General features: G+C 52.8%; 1 protein-coding gene across 4 annotated transcripts; it reads right to left on the bottom strand.

The window, feature by feature from the left end:
- Positions 1 to 1,030: 1,030 nt before the first annotated feature.
- LDAF1 (lipid droplet assembly factor 1) lies at positions 1,031 to 15,604 on the bottom strand. Of its 4 annotated transcripts, none has more exons than XM_079790927.1 (5): positions 15,430 to 15,604; positions 13,197 to 13,369; positions 7,758 to 7,926; positions 5,722 to 5,860; positions 1,031 to 1,893 (listed from the first exon to the last, which is right to left on the bottom strand). In XM_079790927.1, the coding sequence occupies exons 2-5, from the start codon at positions 13,290 to 13,292 to the stop codon at positions 1,797 to 1,799; spliced, it is 501 nt and encodes a 166-aa protein (XP_079647053.1). In that variant the 5' UTR covers positions 13,293 to 13,369; positions 15,430 to 15,604; the 3' UTR covers positions 1,031 to 1,796. The 4 variants fall into 4 exon arrangements, with proteins under 4 accessions (XP_079647053.1, XP_079647054.1, XP_079647055.1 ...); XM_079790928.1 differs by having other exon boundaries at positions 1,031 to 1,878; XM_079790929.1 differs by having other exon boundaries at positions 1,031 to 1,839.
- Positions 15,605 to 15,946: the final 342 nt, after the last annotated feature.

Raw genomic sequence — 15,946 nt, 5'->3', positions numbered from 1 at the left:
TCCTACTTCTCCACTCAAAGCCCCTCCTGCCAACCCTGGACCTTTCCACCCTGAGGCTTCTGATCTGTCCTTCCCCAACCGTCAGGTCCCTCAGACCCTTCCTTCGACCCTGACAGCCACGCCAGAACCCCTACACACAGAAAACGTGAGACTGTGTTCTGTTAAGTCCATGGTTTGTGATGAGTTGAGACCCCCGAGCCCAGGGGGGTAGACACTCACATGAAGGAAAGACACATTCCATACACACTCCCTGGCAATGTCAATGCCCCGTTTGGCAGGCATGGGCAGCTCTTCGCTAGTACCGGGGAAGGCATTTTAGTGGCAGATGTGGCTATCACAAAATGCTGACAAGCTTCCAAAGTAAGGCCTTTATGCCCTACTGTGGCACACTGCCCACATCTGTTTTTGCCCGTCTAGCAAACATTTCCTTTCTTCTGCCATTCCTTTGTGAGCTCCTCCCATCTGTCTGCACCCCAGTACCCCCACCCTCTGTGGGACCAGTGGAGCTGACCTACCCCCTCCCGGGGTTCCTGAAGAGCATGCCGCACCCAGCCCTGCCCTATCAGCACAGGCCATCCCTGTCACTGGGATTGGTCCAGGGTTGCTCACATGACCCAAGTCTGTCTAATCAGAGACAGACCCGAACACCTGTGTGTGCTATTGGACAAGAGCAGCCTCCTAGTCCAGCACAGTGCTACCCATAAGGCTGCTGAAAGCCGGAGCTGCTGGGCGGCCATGCGGGAGGGCCTGCGCAAAGGCAGCTGCTCCGAGGGACGCCGCACTGAGGCAGAGGGAGCCTGGACCCAGCAGCGTCTGAAGACCGAGCCCCGGGCTTCCCAGGGGAAATGAACCCCTCCCCCTCAGCCTCCCATTTTTTACGCCACTTTGAATTGAGTGTCTACCACTAGCAACTAGAAAGCCATCTTACCAGGATCTGCCATGAAATCGACAAAGAACAAGGGGGCCTGATGTCTAAAGAGAAAGGGAACGGAAAGTAAAAACAGAAAAAGAAAAGAAAATCTAAACAAATATTTATGAATAAAATGCCACAGCAAATAAACCACTGAAGTAGAAATACCATAGAATTTAAAAATTTCTGTAGTCCTTTAGCATTTTCATACAACTTTTTAAAAAAATGGCTTAACAGGACAAGTTCTTTAAAACAATACAAAAGTATCAAGTGCAAAGAGTAAAAGCACTTCGCAGGAGTCAGCCGTGGATGCTATTCCCTTAGACTTTTGAAAAAATGCTCTTGACTATAAAATTAAGGTTGTTCTAACTTTGAGAGTCCATTATTGTCCAATGTTGCTGTTCTTTCTGATAAAAAGCTAATAAAACAGAAGAGCTTGCTCTGTTTTGGATATTTCTCACCCCGACTCTTGTTTCAAATGAGTGGAGAAATAAACAGCTTCTCCCATTTCTAAAAAGGAAGAGATAAAAAACAATCCACATTTTCCCCAATTTGGGCCCTTGGACACAAGACTCTTGGGTCAAGTCAAGCTTGGGGTCCCATCACCAGGCTCTAGGGGCTCAACCTGCCAAAGTGAAGTCTGCCTCACTGGGGATAAGGGGTGAGCAGCTGAGGTGCTGAGCAGGGCAGTTCTCACAGGGCCACTGCAGGGCCCTACAAACAAGTGACAAGGCAGAGGACACATCCAAGCAGTGCTGACTACCTAGCACCCTCTGCGTCGTAATCCCAGTGGCGTGTATGCTCCAGCAACCCTCCAAAGATGACTGGAACAGGCTCCGTCGGCCCGTCGGCCATTTCTGGTAGGGCCCCTGCAAGCCTGCAGACTTCACGGCCGGCTGGCGTCGCCGCTGGGGTTCTGTGTCAGTGGTCTGTTCCGTGATGAGAGGAAATGGTCAGCTCTAGGGCTTCTGTAAAGAGCAGGGCTGAGATGTACACAGCTGAATAGGTGACATTCTTTAATAGTTTATTTTTAGCTGCTTGCTGTCACCCTACCAGATTTGGGCTACAGCAGTTTTACAGGTGAGGAAACCGAGGGCACAAGAAGTTAAGATGGCTATGTGGAGACAGGGCTGATGGCCCTTTTCCCTTTTCTCATTTGGATATCGTGCTTTCCCTATTGTTGCCTGTGTCCTCACAACAATCCAGGGAGAAAGGTAGAGCAAAGAGTAACCCTATCCTAACATATACAGAGCCAGGGCCCGGCACAACCTAAACGTCCGGGCGGATGACAGAACACCAGGCTAGGGTCCCAGCTGGTGCGGCGAAAGTCACTCCTGGGTCCCGGCTGGTGCAGTGGGAGTCAGTCCTGGGTCCCAGCCACCCGCAGCGTGGTGGTGGGAGGGAGCTGTGGGAACAGAGCCATGCTGCCATCGGACTAACCTCTTGGTCCCTCCCCCTGGCCCACAGGCCCGGGAAACCAGAACCATGTTGCCATGGGACTGGACCCTACCGGAGGGGGCCCGGATTGTGAGAGTGTGCAGGCTGGGCTGGGAGACTACCCTGCCCCCTCGAGTGCACAGATTTTCATGCACCGGGCCTCTAGTTTTACCAATAAAACAGCCTGAGCCCTGGCCAGGTGGCTCAGTTGGTTATGCTCTAACCGTTAGAGCATTGTCCTGATGCATATTCGATCTCTGATCAGGGCACATACAAGAATCAACCAATGAATGCATAAATAAGTGGAACAATAGATTGATGTTTCTCTTTCTCTCTCTCCCTCTCTCTCTCTCTCCCTCTCTCTCTCTCTCTCTCTCTCTCTCTCTCTCTCTCTCTGTTTCTCTTTCTCTCTCAAATCAATACATTAGAAAATAAAGAAAAATAAAACTGAGAATAGATAAGTTTAACAGCTTATTCAAGATCACACAGCTAAAGTGGTAGAGCTGGGATTCAGACCCTTATCTTCAGATTCCAATTAATTGCCTATTTCTTGATGATTCAACACCAGGGAGGTGGGGGAGAAGAAACAGGTGGGTCTTTTTTAGTCCCTGTGATGGTGAGTTTTCAAGGGTGGTCCTGCTGATCCTGTAGTAACCTGGATCTATGGGTTATCGTAGAACTTGAAGTAGTCTTGCCAACTTGACAATCCCATCACACACCAGCCTGGCTGACAAACACATTCCCAAGGTGCATCTCCTCGCAAGATTTTACTTCAGGAGCTGAGAGAACTGAACACTTCATCACCTGCCCTTCCAGCGTGGAGCGCCATCGGACAAACGCTAGCCAAGGAGGCTGGTTGGGGGATGGAGAGAGGGCCTGGGAAAACCTCACTTACTTGATAGAAAGGGCAGACTCCGCCGTTGAAGGAACTCAGTTTGTCTCCCTTCACCTGCTTTGGCCGTAGCTGGTGCAGCCAGAGCCACAGCACCTTCATTGTGGTTATCAGGTGACAACTGATCGGCTCTGGATGGCAACACACACAGCAGGTGGCTGGGCTGTGATGGCGCCAGAGGGCCTGTGGGAGCCCGGGCGCCTCCAGCTTCTGGTTAGGCCACAAAGTCAACCCATCTGTCGAAGCTGCTATCTGCTTTGGGTTTCATTACTTGACAGCCAAAGCACCCCACCTGATAACGGAGGGCTGAGAAGGAACCCTGTCCCCCCTTAGGGGAGCTGTAAGGAGGCCAGGCACCTACGCAATGACGTGGTGGCTCTACAAACACCCTGCTCTCCGCACCATGCCCGAGGCCCCGAGATGCTCTGCGAGGGGCTGGTCCTCCTCAGGCTGCGGCACAGGAGGTGGCCGGTGTGGCTCCTCAAAGGCTGCTTAGTTCCCACAAACCCAGCTTAGAGTCCTGTTTCCTTTTTTACTTTTAACAAATTTAATTATGTTAGCTTCTGTTTTAGGGCCAAAATTCCATTTGCATCATGAAATAAAGTGGGCAGTTCCTCTCCCCCTGTGCTTTGGATTATTTCACAAGAGAGGCACCTGTCTCTGGAGTTTTGAAGCATTCACTAGTGCAAGGGCTTCCCGCTGACAACTATTTTCTTAATAGCTTAACGCACGTCTTTTTCACTCTCGTGCTCCGGTTTTCCCCAGTATAACTGGAAGAGCCACATGACTCAATGAACCAATATTCTCCAATGACCAACGAAGTTACCAACTCGTGCATGGTTGGAAAAACCTATTGAAAGTACGAGAGACCAGTGGGTTTTAATGTAACGAAGCACTGCAGGTCCTGACCGCGCCTTCTTGTCCCAGCACGGATGAGCCGCCGCAGGCCCATACGCTTGGTGAGCTACCTGCGGTGAAACTGGCTTCCGTCTCCCCCTCTCCAGGGCCAGCCCTGACTCCGTCTCCCCCTCTCCAGGGCCAGCCCTGACTCCGTCTCCCCCTCTCCAGGGCCAGTCCTGACTGCGTCTCCCCCTCTCCAGGGCCAGTCCTGACTGCGTCTCCCCCTCTCCAGGGCCAGTCCTGACTCCGTCTCCCCCTCTCCAGGGCCAGTCCTGACTCCGTCTCCCCCTCTCCAGGGCCAGCCCTGACTCCGTCTCCCCCTCTCCAGGGCCAGCCCTGACTCCGTCACGGTCTCCCCGTGACCCACAGGGCGGGGGGAGGAGGCGGCCCGGGGTCTCTCTGTGGCTGCTGGCGGTGGCGGCCGCGGGCGGTGCTCGGGGCTGCGCCTGTGGCAGAGCATGTGCAGCGGGAAAGGCATGGACGCAGAGGCGTCAACCTCAATAAGCCAAACAGACCAACATTTCTTCTTTCTTCTCCTTCAAGGCTGAGAGCTATCAGCACAATGTCCGAGAAGCCTCCTGCAACTGCAGGGATACCCATGAGGCTCGGGGGCTACTCTGTGGAAACCAAACTCAGCGTCTCAGTCCTGAGAGCACGGGCCATACCAGCCCACTGCCTACTCTTGTAAGTAAGGTGCTTTGGAGCTCGGCGACACTCATTTTTGTTTGCTTATTGTCTGTTGCTTTCACAGCACAGCACAGAGCTGAGTGGTTACAACCAAGACCACACGACCTGCCTCGTCTGAAATGCGCTGTCTGGCCCCTGATAGAACGTTTGCCGACCCCTGCTGTAAAGTCATTTTACATCCCGGGTAAGAGGCTTTAAGTTACCTGATCTGGATCTGAGTCCCTTCCCTGCCACTTGGGGCTGGGACCTGGCCTCATTCTCCCTGTTGCAGAATGGGCTAGTGGGGGCTGTGGGGTCCCTGGCCCAGAGCAAGTGCTCGGGGGTATTAGCTACACGACTACCTCAGCAGCTGAAACGAAGCACAAGGGTCAATCCCACTGGGAACTCAGATTCAAAAATCCTCAAGGACGAAATCCAAGCCTAAAGAGAAAGCCCCTTGGGACCCTAGGATAGTGGCCCATTACAGGCGTGAGGTCACAGCCCGCCGGTCCCTCCAGCAGCGGAATGTCAGAGGGGGCGCTGTCCCCGCACAGGCCCCGGGGAGGCTCAGCCTGAGGAACGGCTCCAGCCTCAAGCTCAAGACTGACAACAGGGACCAAGACAGACGTGGCTATTCCTCCTTCCTTCCAGAAAAACACCTTCATTTGAGTTTCTGTAAATTAATGAACATCTTTTTAAAGGAACTAATCAGTAGATACCTCCTAGAGTTGCCATGACAACAAAATAATTGTCGTGTGGGTGGATGAGAGCGACAGTTTAGTTTGAAACTGCGCTGTAAATGCCCACGGGCTGCCCGACGTGCACAGGGAACTGTGCTTCCCACGCTGTGGGGTGGGGTATTACTGTAAAAACCCCGCATGGAGAAGGCTAGGCTATTGCACTGGCAGGTATTTACCTGGGAGAGAGCCAGGAGTTGATGAGGCTGGACATCGCCACGTAGGACACGATGATCGTCCCTGACACGGACAGTGACACGAAGCCCAGGACACAGAGGACGCAGAGCAGAGCGACGCCGCCCACAGAGAGGACCAGCCCTGGAGGAGAGCTTGGTTAGCGGCATCACCACACACAGCTGCCAGCTGCCAGCTGCCAGACCCTGGACCGTTGTGTTTAAAAAACAGTTAACTCAGACTTTTTTAAGCGAAAAAATACGTTTTTCATAAAGTGGGATCCGTGAGGGAAACGCAGTACCAGCTACCAGGGCGGGCCGGGCTCTCAGAGCAGACATGCCCGAGGCTGATGCTAGTTAAGCATTCACCGCGACCTGGGGCCTCTGGAGCTTTAGTTCGCCCGTCTGTGAAAAGGGAACATGATAAATGCCTCCAGGGCTGACCTGACAACACATGACTTGCCACAGGTGTGATGGACGGTGGCGGTTTCTGTCTGCCCAGCTTCTCCTTGCCCCTCATAGCAAAATCCCCCTTTCCAATGTAGGACTAACAGCATGGCAGAGGGTGGCTGGCAGACACCCTGGCCCTGGCCTCGGGAGTAGCGAGCAGCCCCAGCCTCATCCCCCGGGCCTTGGTGATGGTCTATAAATAGGATCTAAACAACGTGCTGCCTTTTCCTACGACTTACAAAATCCTAGGTCGGTGTCTCTGAAGTGCAGCCAATAACCACTGTATCAGAATCAGAAGCACTGGGAGGCTGGCTAAAAATTCAGATTTCGGCCCTAGCCGGTGTGGCTCAGTGGATAGAGCGCCGGCCTGTGGACTGAAAGGTCCCAGGTTTGATTCCTGTCAAGGGCACATGCTTAGGTTGCAGGCTCGATCCCCAGTGGGGGGCGTGCAGGAGAGATAGAAACATCAATGATGATGATTCTATCTCTCTCTCCCTCTCCCTCTCCCTTCCTCTCTGAAATCAATAAAAAAATATACTTTTTAAAAATTCAGATTTCTGGACCCTACCCCAGACTTCATCTCTGGATGAGACCTGAAGTCATCATTTTCACAAAGCAGGACGCATGCACACTCAAGTCCGAGAACCACTGCTCTAGAGGCTTTGCACATGCTGTTCCTCCTGCCTAGAAAGCCCTTCCCTACCCAAAGGAAACAAAGTTATCACACATCTCCAGGTCCTGCCTTCCGTAAAGCTTTGTATGATACCACCAAACTGAAGGGGACCCCATCTTTCTCTCTAAATCCACTTTGTTCCAGTATGCATTCATCCCTCCACCATTCATTCACTCGCCCACCTGCCCATCAGGACTTACTGAATGACCACTCTGCCAGAAGGCAATTAGCTCGTCGCCCACCACGCCTACCCTCTTCAAGTATAAACTGCCTCGTCCAGTCCCCGGGGCAGGGAAACAACGCCGGGTGCTCTTGGCTCTGAGAAGCCACAGCAGGGACTGCAGGTGACTGCCTGGCCTACTGCCAACCAGCCCTTTGGCTAGTGTGTTGTGGCTTGTGATCTGACTGAAGAGGCAACGGAGCCAAACAGATCTGCTTTCTCAGTAATTCTCACTCAGCGTCACAGGGGGAAGCTGAGAGCTGGCACGGGAACTTCAGGAGGAGCAAGGCGGCGGCAGGCAGCAGGCAGCGGGCGCTCGGTGACTGGCTGCACGAGGGCCTCTGTTGGACAACAGTCAGCATTCACGGAGAGGCTACCCCGCCTGTGGACTGTGCTAAACACTTCCTGAAATGTCCGTTTCAATCCTCACCACAGCCCTCTGAGACAGCATGTTATCTCCCTGCCTGACAAACGAGGACTCCGAGGCTCAGTGAGGGTCTGTAACTTGTCCAAAATTGCCCGGGGAGTGCAGACTTTAATGCAGACTCCGAGTCCATGTTTCAACTGCTCTGACAAGCGGCCGTGGCCCACGTGATGCTGACCAGAGTAGGGCCCTTTGACCAGCGTCGCAGATGCCCAATGAACAGTGTCCTCCCCACGGAATCATTTTCCCAAGGGGGCAAATAACGGAGCAAGTACCTTCCAGTAGCATGACTCCCACAAAGGCAGCCAGGGAGGTAAGGACCACGAGGAGCAGGAAGAAGCCCACAGGCACGGCCGACATCACAACAAACACCAGCAAGGTGAGGGCCGCAAAAGGATGGCGGTCCAAGTACTGGCCCACTGGAGACTTCATGAAGGCAACCACCTGCGGGCAGAGAAGGAAGAGCCAGGATCGGACGCACGTTGGACGCCCGCGCTGCGGGAGGCACAGCAGCCGCAGGCTGGAAGGCTCCTAAGGAAGAGCAATAACAACCCTCCCCAGAGGGGACCCTCACACCCACAACCGAAGGCGACCGGGAACACACGGCAAGTCTGAGGGCCCCACCCAACCGCGAGCCCTGTGAGGCCTCAGGAGCTCACCCTGCCGGGCACAGAGGGCACACTGACCCTGGCTGCCCTGCCAGCTGCTCCTTCCCACAAAAGCTGCCAAGTGTTGGCTCTGCAGCTTCTGCAGCAGAGGGAAGGGAACGGTGCAGGAAGCCTCTGGCTTAGACTGCCCAGCTCTGCCCTCCAGGACGCAGCAGGAGTCTCCTGGGGGTGGGGGAGCTGAGGGCGAGGGACGAGGCCCTGAGAGGGTCCCGGAGCGGGCTGGCCCCTGGAGCTTCCAGGCCCCGTCGCACATATCCTTAGGAAGCCCCCAGGCCTACTGACCGCCTGATCGGTTCCCCCGCTTCTTCCTCGGGACAGTCCAGGGACCACATGGGAGGGCGGGTGAGGGTGAGCACCAGGTGCCAGCAGGGTTGCTGTCAGCACCTGAAACGTCGCTTGTGTGACTGATGAACTGGGTTTTTAATTGACTTTAAATTTAAAAATTGAAATTTGATTCAGTCATTGGAAAGTTTTAAATTACATTTCAAATAAGTCAGTTGTGTCTCAAACAAATTTTCAACTGAAAATTTTATGAAATCTGAATAGAAATAAAGTATTTTCAATAAAAATTTAACATCTGAATTGAATGCTCTGAGTATATGGAAAAAAGGATGTAAAATATCTCACTAATGATTTATACTGATTACTGGTTGAAATTATGTTGTTTTTGGATACACTAGGCCAGTGGTTGGCAAACTGCGGCTCGCAAGCCACATGCGGCTCTTTGGCCCCTTGAGTTTTTAGCAAAGGCCAGCTTAGGAGTACCCTAATTAAGTTAATAACAATGTACCTACCTATATAGTTTAAGTTTAAAAAATTTGGCTCTCAAAAGAAATTTCAATCGTTGTACTGTTGATATTTGGCTCTGTTGACTAATGAGTTTGCCGACCACTGCACTAGGCTATATAAAATATATTATTAAAATTAGTTTCACCTGTTTCTTTTTATGCTTTTAATGTGGCTATTAGAAACTTTAAAATTATATACTTGGCTCACTTCCATTGGAAAGTAAAAAAAAAAAAAAAAAAGGAAGAAAAAAATAGGAAGCAAAGCGCTGGCTTTTGAGCAGGATTGTGAGCAGGATAGTAAAAAAATAATCTAAGAAGGATGGACCTGGCAGTCCTGTGCGAGAGGCCATTAGGGAGACTGGTGGGAAATGGCACAGCCCGCGCTGTCGCTGGTGGCTGACGGCCCTGAGGGGGCGGCAGAGGAGAGGAGTACGGAAGCGGATGACAGGGAAACTTCGAGGGGACTTGCTGGGGATCCAGGAGAAAAGCAGGACTGTGCTACTTCAGTCCTTAAGGAATCTACTTTTTTCTCAGCCTCTTCTGCATCTGGGGCCTACAATTAATATCAATTCAATAAACATGTTAAAAGAAACTACTCTGCCTCAGGGCTATCTGACACACGTCAGGGCTTACCCCACTGATAAGCTAGTCCTCTGGCCCAGCGGTCGCCAACCTTTTGGACCTCGCGGACCACCGGTTGGCGACCGCTGCTCTAGCCCAAATCCAGTCCATCGACTATGGCTGAGGACGGAAGATGAAGAAGGGAAGAAATGCCAGGAGGCCAGAGTTCATATGCTGTAATGTCTAACTCAAAGGTGGGTGGAAATATGAAAGAAGACACACCATATGCCTGGTCAGTGTTTGGCCTGTAGCAAGTGCTCAGTCAAGGCTGGCTAGTATACGTCTCTCCAGCAGCTGGACTGGCAGAACTGCCACCACTGAAATGGGTGCAGTACTTGCCCTGCTTTTGTGACTATGCACAAAGCAGCAAGTCTTGTCGCCTCACACACACATTCCCAGCCGAGGTCACACTCGGTGGCACATGCTTTCTGGTTTCTGCTTGCTGAATAACTGTCCTTTTCATGACCTGTTTAGTGCCATCTTTCTCCCCACACTTTCATGAGTGTGTTTTTTGTTGGTGGTGATTTCACCATTTAAAATGACACCCAAGTATAAGAAGGCAGCATTGTGACTTACAGAGAAAACAAATGTATTAGATAAGCTTCATTCAGGCAAGAGGTATGGTGCAGTCTGCTGTGCGCTCACTGTTAATGAATCAACCATACAGCTTAAGCAAGGTGTCTTTAAACAGAAATAGCAATACAACAGGTATGTGTTAATCGTGGATGGAAGTGCTGTGACCAGTTTGCCAGAACCTAATCCTGTATTTCCCTAGGAGCAGAGGTCCAGAATTTGCTAATTCAGTGCTGCAGGTAACTTTATAGGATACAGCTAACACATATAATGAGAATCAAGTGTAGAAGGTAGAAGAGTTAACTTTTAGTAACAACAGTTCCAGCCTGCTGCTTGTCCAATGGAAAGAAAAGCTGTCTAACTGTAGCTGGTGTGGCTCACTGGATAGCGTCGGCCTGCGGACTGAAAGGTCACCCGGGTTTGATTCCGGTCAAGGGCACATGCCTGGGTTGCAGACTCAATCCCCAGTGGGGGGGATCGGTGAGTCTCATCATTGATGTTTCAATCTCTCTCTCCCTCTCCCTTCCTCTCTGAAATCAATAAAAAAATATTTTAAAAAAAAAACAAAAAAAGAAAAAGAAAAGCTGTCTAAATCCAGAGTGCCTGCAGCATTGGACGAGTCGAGAAAGGGTCTCTATAGAGTGTATTACTCCAGATCACAAAGTGGTATCCTCTCCAACAGACCGCAGTGGGGCTGTGCTATCCAGCACAAGGAGAGGTCACAAAACAGTTCATTACCCAACATGCACATTTTTATGGGCATACTAGAGGCCCAGTGCACGAATACGTGCACGGGTGGGATCCTTCAGCCTGGCTGACAATCGAGGCCTATCAGGGGACCAGCTAGCTGGTGGAGGGGCCGCAGGAGGTTGGTCAGCTGGCCCCCCCATCAGGGCTGATTGGGGGGTCCAGCCAGGTGGGTGGGGGAGGGGCCACGGGAGGTTAGCTGTGGTAGCGCACTGACCACCAGGGGGCAGCTCCTGCGTTGAGCATCTGTCCCCTGGTGGTCAGTGCGCATCATAGCGACTGGTTGACCGGTCATTCCTGTTGTTCCGGTCATTCCAGTTGTTCCGGTCATTCGGTTGTAAAGGTCGCTTAGGCTTTTATATATATATATATATATATATATATATATAGACTAAAGGCCTGGTGCATGAAATTCGTGCACTCGAGGGGGGTTGTCCCTCAGCCGAGCCTGCACCCTCTCCAATCTGGGACCCCTTGGGGGATGTCCAACTGCTGGTTTAGGCCTGATCCCACAGGGCCTAAACCAGCAGTCGGACATGACAACCCTCTCACAATCCGGGACTGCTGGCTCCTAACCACTCGCCTGCCTGCCTGCCTGATTACCCCTAACTGCTTCTGCCTGCCTGCCTGATCGTGCCCTAACCACTCCCCTGCCAGCCTGATTGTCACCTAACTGTTCCCCTGCCGGCCCGATTGCCCGTAACTGCCCTCACCTGCCAGCCAGGTTGCCCCAAAATGCCCTCCCCTGCAGGCCCGGTCATCCCCAACTGCCTTCCGCTGCTGGCCTGGTTGCCCCTAACTTCCCTCCCCTGCAGTCCTGGTCCCCCCTCAACTGCCCTCTCTCCCCTGCAGGTCCGGTCACCCCCAATTGCCTTCCCCACTGGCCTTGTTGCCCCTAACTGCCCTCCCCTGCAGACCTGGTCCCCGCCCCCCCAACTGCCCTCTCTCCCCTGCAGGCCCGGTCACCCTCAACTGCCTTCCCTTGCTGGCCTGGTTGCCCCTAACTGCCCTCCCCTGCTGGACATCTTGTGTTGGCCATCTTGTGACCACATGGGGGCAGCTATCTTGTGACTACATAGGGGTGGCCATCTTGTGCAAGGGCATGATGGTCAATTTGCATATTACCTCTTTATTATTTGGGTTTGCCCAGAAAAAAGTCTAGAAGGACATATAACAAAATGTTAATAATGCTGTATCTGGGAGCTGCTATTATTTTCCTGACAAAATGCTGAAAGGCACATAAAAGAAAGCTATAAAGATAAATGCAGGGAAGTGAAATATACTATCTGAAGTCCCATCACCATTGAATAGCTACTGAACCCCTGGAAAGTGGCTAGTTCAAAGTAAGATATGTTATGTAAAATGCACACTGGATTTCCAAGACTTAATATAAAAAAATAGTAAAACATCTAAACAACTTTTTTCATTAATAATTTTTATAATGATTACATGTTGAAATGATATTTTGGGTATGCTAGATTAATAAAATACATTACTAAAATGAATTTCTTCTATTTCCTTTTAATTTTTAAATGTGCCCACTAGAAAACTTTACCATTTTTTTAATACTCACCCATGGATATATTTTTCTATTGATTTTTTTTTTTTTGAGAGAGAGAGAGAGAGCAAGACATTGACTGGTTGCCTCCCATATGCACCCCGACCTGTGATCAAACCCGCACCCACCCTAGGTATGTACCCTGACGGGAATCAAACCCACAACCTTTTGGTGCATGGGAAGACGCTCCAACCAACGGAGCTACCTGGCCAGGGCAGCCACTAGAAAACTTTAAATTACATCGGTGGCTCACATCACATTTCTATTGGACACTGGGTTTCTGATGGAATACTGAACTCAGACCTCCAACTGTGGCCCCTCGTTTTCAGGGGAAGAGATAAGCCCACATTAACAACAAAGCTAAAGAAAGCCCTGGCGTGTGTGACCTGGACTGAGAGCAGCCTGTCCACATCCCGTGAAGAACTGCATTGTGCAGGGCGTGGTCCTGCGGCTGGTCTGTGAGGTGAACCTGGATGTGCTGTACGTGTGACTCTCAGAAGTCTCCTGAAATTCACGGTGGCTTGCAAGTCCTTCTTCCCCCTCTCCGCCCTCCTACTGCCTGGAATGTTGCTATGATGGCTGAGGCTAGCCATCTTGGACAATGAGCTTGAAGGTCACAACTCAGACATGGCAGAGTGGTAAGCTACAAAGATTCCTGACCTACCTCCAAAGTTTTTCTACTTGAGAGAGAGCTTTCTACGGGGTTTAAGCTAATGTTACCTTGGGATTTTCCATTACGCATACTGATTGGAAACTGACCTTCGAGTTATTCTGGACAGATTCTATGAGCAAACACAGCTTCCTCTGCAACTCCTGCAAGTCCTTTGAGGTACTTGGGGTGTCCTCTTTGGCCATTCTGCAACACACTTTGGTCTTTTAGGGATTAACTCTTCCACCAGCTGATTCTCTCGTCGCTCTGTCTCTTGTTGTCACTGGAGGAAACAAAAAGTTTCTTAACCATCAATGATCTCAGCAACTGGCCCAACAATAGCTTCTACTATCTTCAGACATTGATGGTGGGTAAACAGATGGAGGGTAACTTGGCAATATCTATCAAAATTTCCAATTGCACACACCTTGATCCAACACTTTATTTTTCAGACACATGAAGGAAATAATAAAACAGGCATATCACAATGTACCAAAAAGATGTGCAGTGAGTATATCCCTGATTATAATATACTAGAAATTCGTGCGGTGGGGTGGGGGCGGGGGGGTGGAGGGTGGTCCCTCAGCCCGGCCTGCATACTCTCCAATCTGGGACATCCCTCTTGCAATCCAGGACCACTGGATCCTAACTGCTCACCTGCCTGCCTGTCTGATCACCCTTAACCACTCTGCCTGCCTGCCTGCCTGATTGCCCCTAACCACTCTGCTTGCCTGCTTGATCTCCCCTAACTGCCTCTGCCTGCCTACCTGATCGCCCCTAACCCCTCTGCCTGCCGGCCTGATGCCCCTAACTTGCTCTCCCCTGGCAACCTGATCACCCTTAACACTCTCCCCGGCTGGCCTGATCATCTCTAACACTCTCCCCTACCAGCCTAATCATCCTTAACTGCCTCTGCCTGCCAACCTGACCGCCCCTAACCACACTCCCCTGCCGGCCTGATTGCCCCTAACAGCTATGCCTTTGCCCCCGCCACCGTGGCTTTGTCCAGAAGGACGTCCAGAAGACGCCTGGTCTATCCAATCTAATTAGCATATTACCCTTTTATTAGTATAGGTAATTAATAGCAAAACAATGGAAAGAAGCTAACTGTCCATTAGTAGGAAACTGGTTAAATAATGACAAATTCATACAACGGAGTGTTGGACAATCATTAAAATGATAATGTAGCTATTTAGTGACATGAAATATGCCTATAAGTGAGAAAAAAATTATAAAAGACTTCATGGTTACATACATATTTTGTGTACATATCCCATAGTAAAAGGTCTAGAAGGACATCTAACAAAATTGTATGGGTGTTATCTCTGAGAGCTTATGTACAAAATACTGAAAAGAAGATAGAAGAAGCAAGAAAGCTGAATGTACTATTTCAAGTCCCATTGTCCTCCCCCTCACCCCCCCAAGAAAACCTTCCTCAAACAATAATGGTGGCCAATTTCTGCATTTGCTGCTCGCACCAAACCAGCGGGCTCCCAGCCGCCCGCCCAGAACCATCCTCGGATCTCCTGTGGGGAAGCCTCAGCCTCTAGCCCGGCCCAAAGGGGAGCCCGGCTGACTGACAGCCTGGCATTCCCAGGACCGCCCCCATCGCACATAGTTATTTTTTGTTGAATATCCCACACGTGTCGGGTGGCTGTTAATACCCACAGGGCCTGGTGGCACTTTAAAGCGCATTTAATCGCCGCGGCGGGAGAGCCTCTGCTAGTCCTGGGCAGCAGGACCCGCGGCTGGCAGGTCTGGAATGGGAAGTCCCCGCCCGTCTCCCCTGATCCCATTTCTGCAGCCCCAGAAACAAGCCCGCCCCCTAGCTGGTCTCCGGGCTGGGGACTCCAGGCCGCAGGACCGGTCCGGGAGCTCCACGGGGCGGCGGGCGTGGGAGGGAGCCGGCGCACAGAGCCACCCGCCCGCCATCGGGGCAACTGCCACCCAACCGCCCCCGGGAGTGGGGGCTGGGCCGGGGCTCACTCAGGCCCCCCTCGCTCCTCTCCGCCTCCGAGAGGCCGGGTGGCGCCCGGGGGACGGGATCCCAGGGGAGGGGCGTGGTGCCGGCGGGGCGGGGCGGCGCTCGGCCCGGAGGACGGACTGGGAAGGGCAGCTCAGGGGGTGGGGAGCCCTCCAAGACTTTGGGGGGCTCTGCAGTGACCGGAGGGGTTCTCGGGAGAGAAGCGGGACCCGTGAGACTCCTCCACCAGGTTTCCCAAGTCGGCGGGGTCTCGGGGTGGGGTGGGGTGGGGCTGGCTACCCTTCCACTCAAAACTGGCAGGTGTGGGGCCGCGGGGGGGTTGAGCTCCCGGGGTCCAGGCCGCGGAGGGGTACACTCACCTTCTCCCCAAACTGCTGCCGGCGGCCGCGGGCCGGGCACCCCAGGGCCTTCTCAAGCCGCGCCCCAGGCTCCTCCACCCGCCTGCCCCGCAGCGGGCTCTGCCAGCGCACACCCGGGACCCCGCGCAGACCTGCCAACTCCCACCGGGTCCACCGGCGGCGGCAGCTGGAGCCCGGGGAGGAGCCGGGGAAGGAAGGGACGCGCAGGCGAGGGCGGAGCGTGCTGCCCGCCCCGCCCCGCCCCCGCCCGCTCGGGGCCCCGCCCCAGGCTCCGCCCCAAGCCACGCCCCGCCCGCACGGCCCCCGCCCCCGCCCGCTCGGGGCCCCGCCCCAGGCTCCGCCCTAAGCCACGCCCCCGCCCGCTCAGGGCTCGCTCCGCCTGCGGTGCCCTGGGCAGAGTGCTTTCCCGCCCACCTACTCCCAGCCTTTAGGAACCGCGAGGTCCAGCCCCGAGAGGTTCACAGAGGAGGAAACTGGCTCACAGAGAGCCGCCCTTCTTATTCTCCGTGCAGACCCG

Source organism: Cnephaeus nilssonii (assembly GCF_951640355.1).
Source record: "Cnephaeus nilssonii genome assembly, chromosome: 2".
In the NCBI taxonomy this organism is placed as follows: Eukaryota; Metazoa; Chordata; class Mammalia; order Chiroptera; family Vespertilionidae; genus Cnephaeus; species Cnephaeus nilssonii.
The sequence above is the reverse complement of the archived record's forward strand: the minus strand, read 5'-3'. Positions and strand labels throughout refer to the sequence as shown.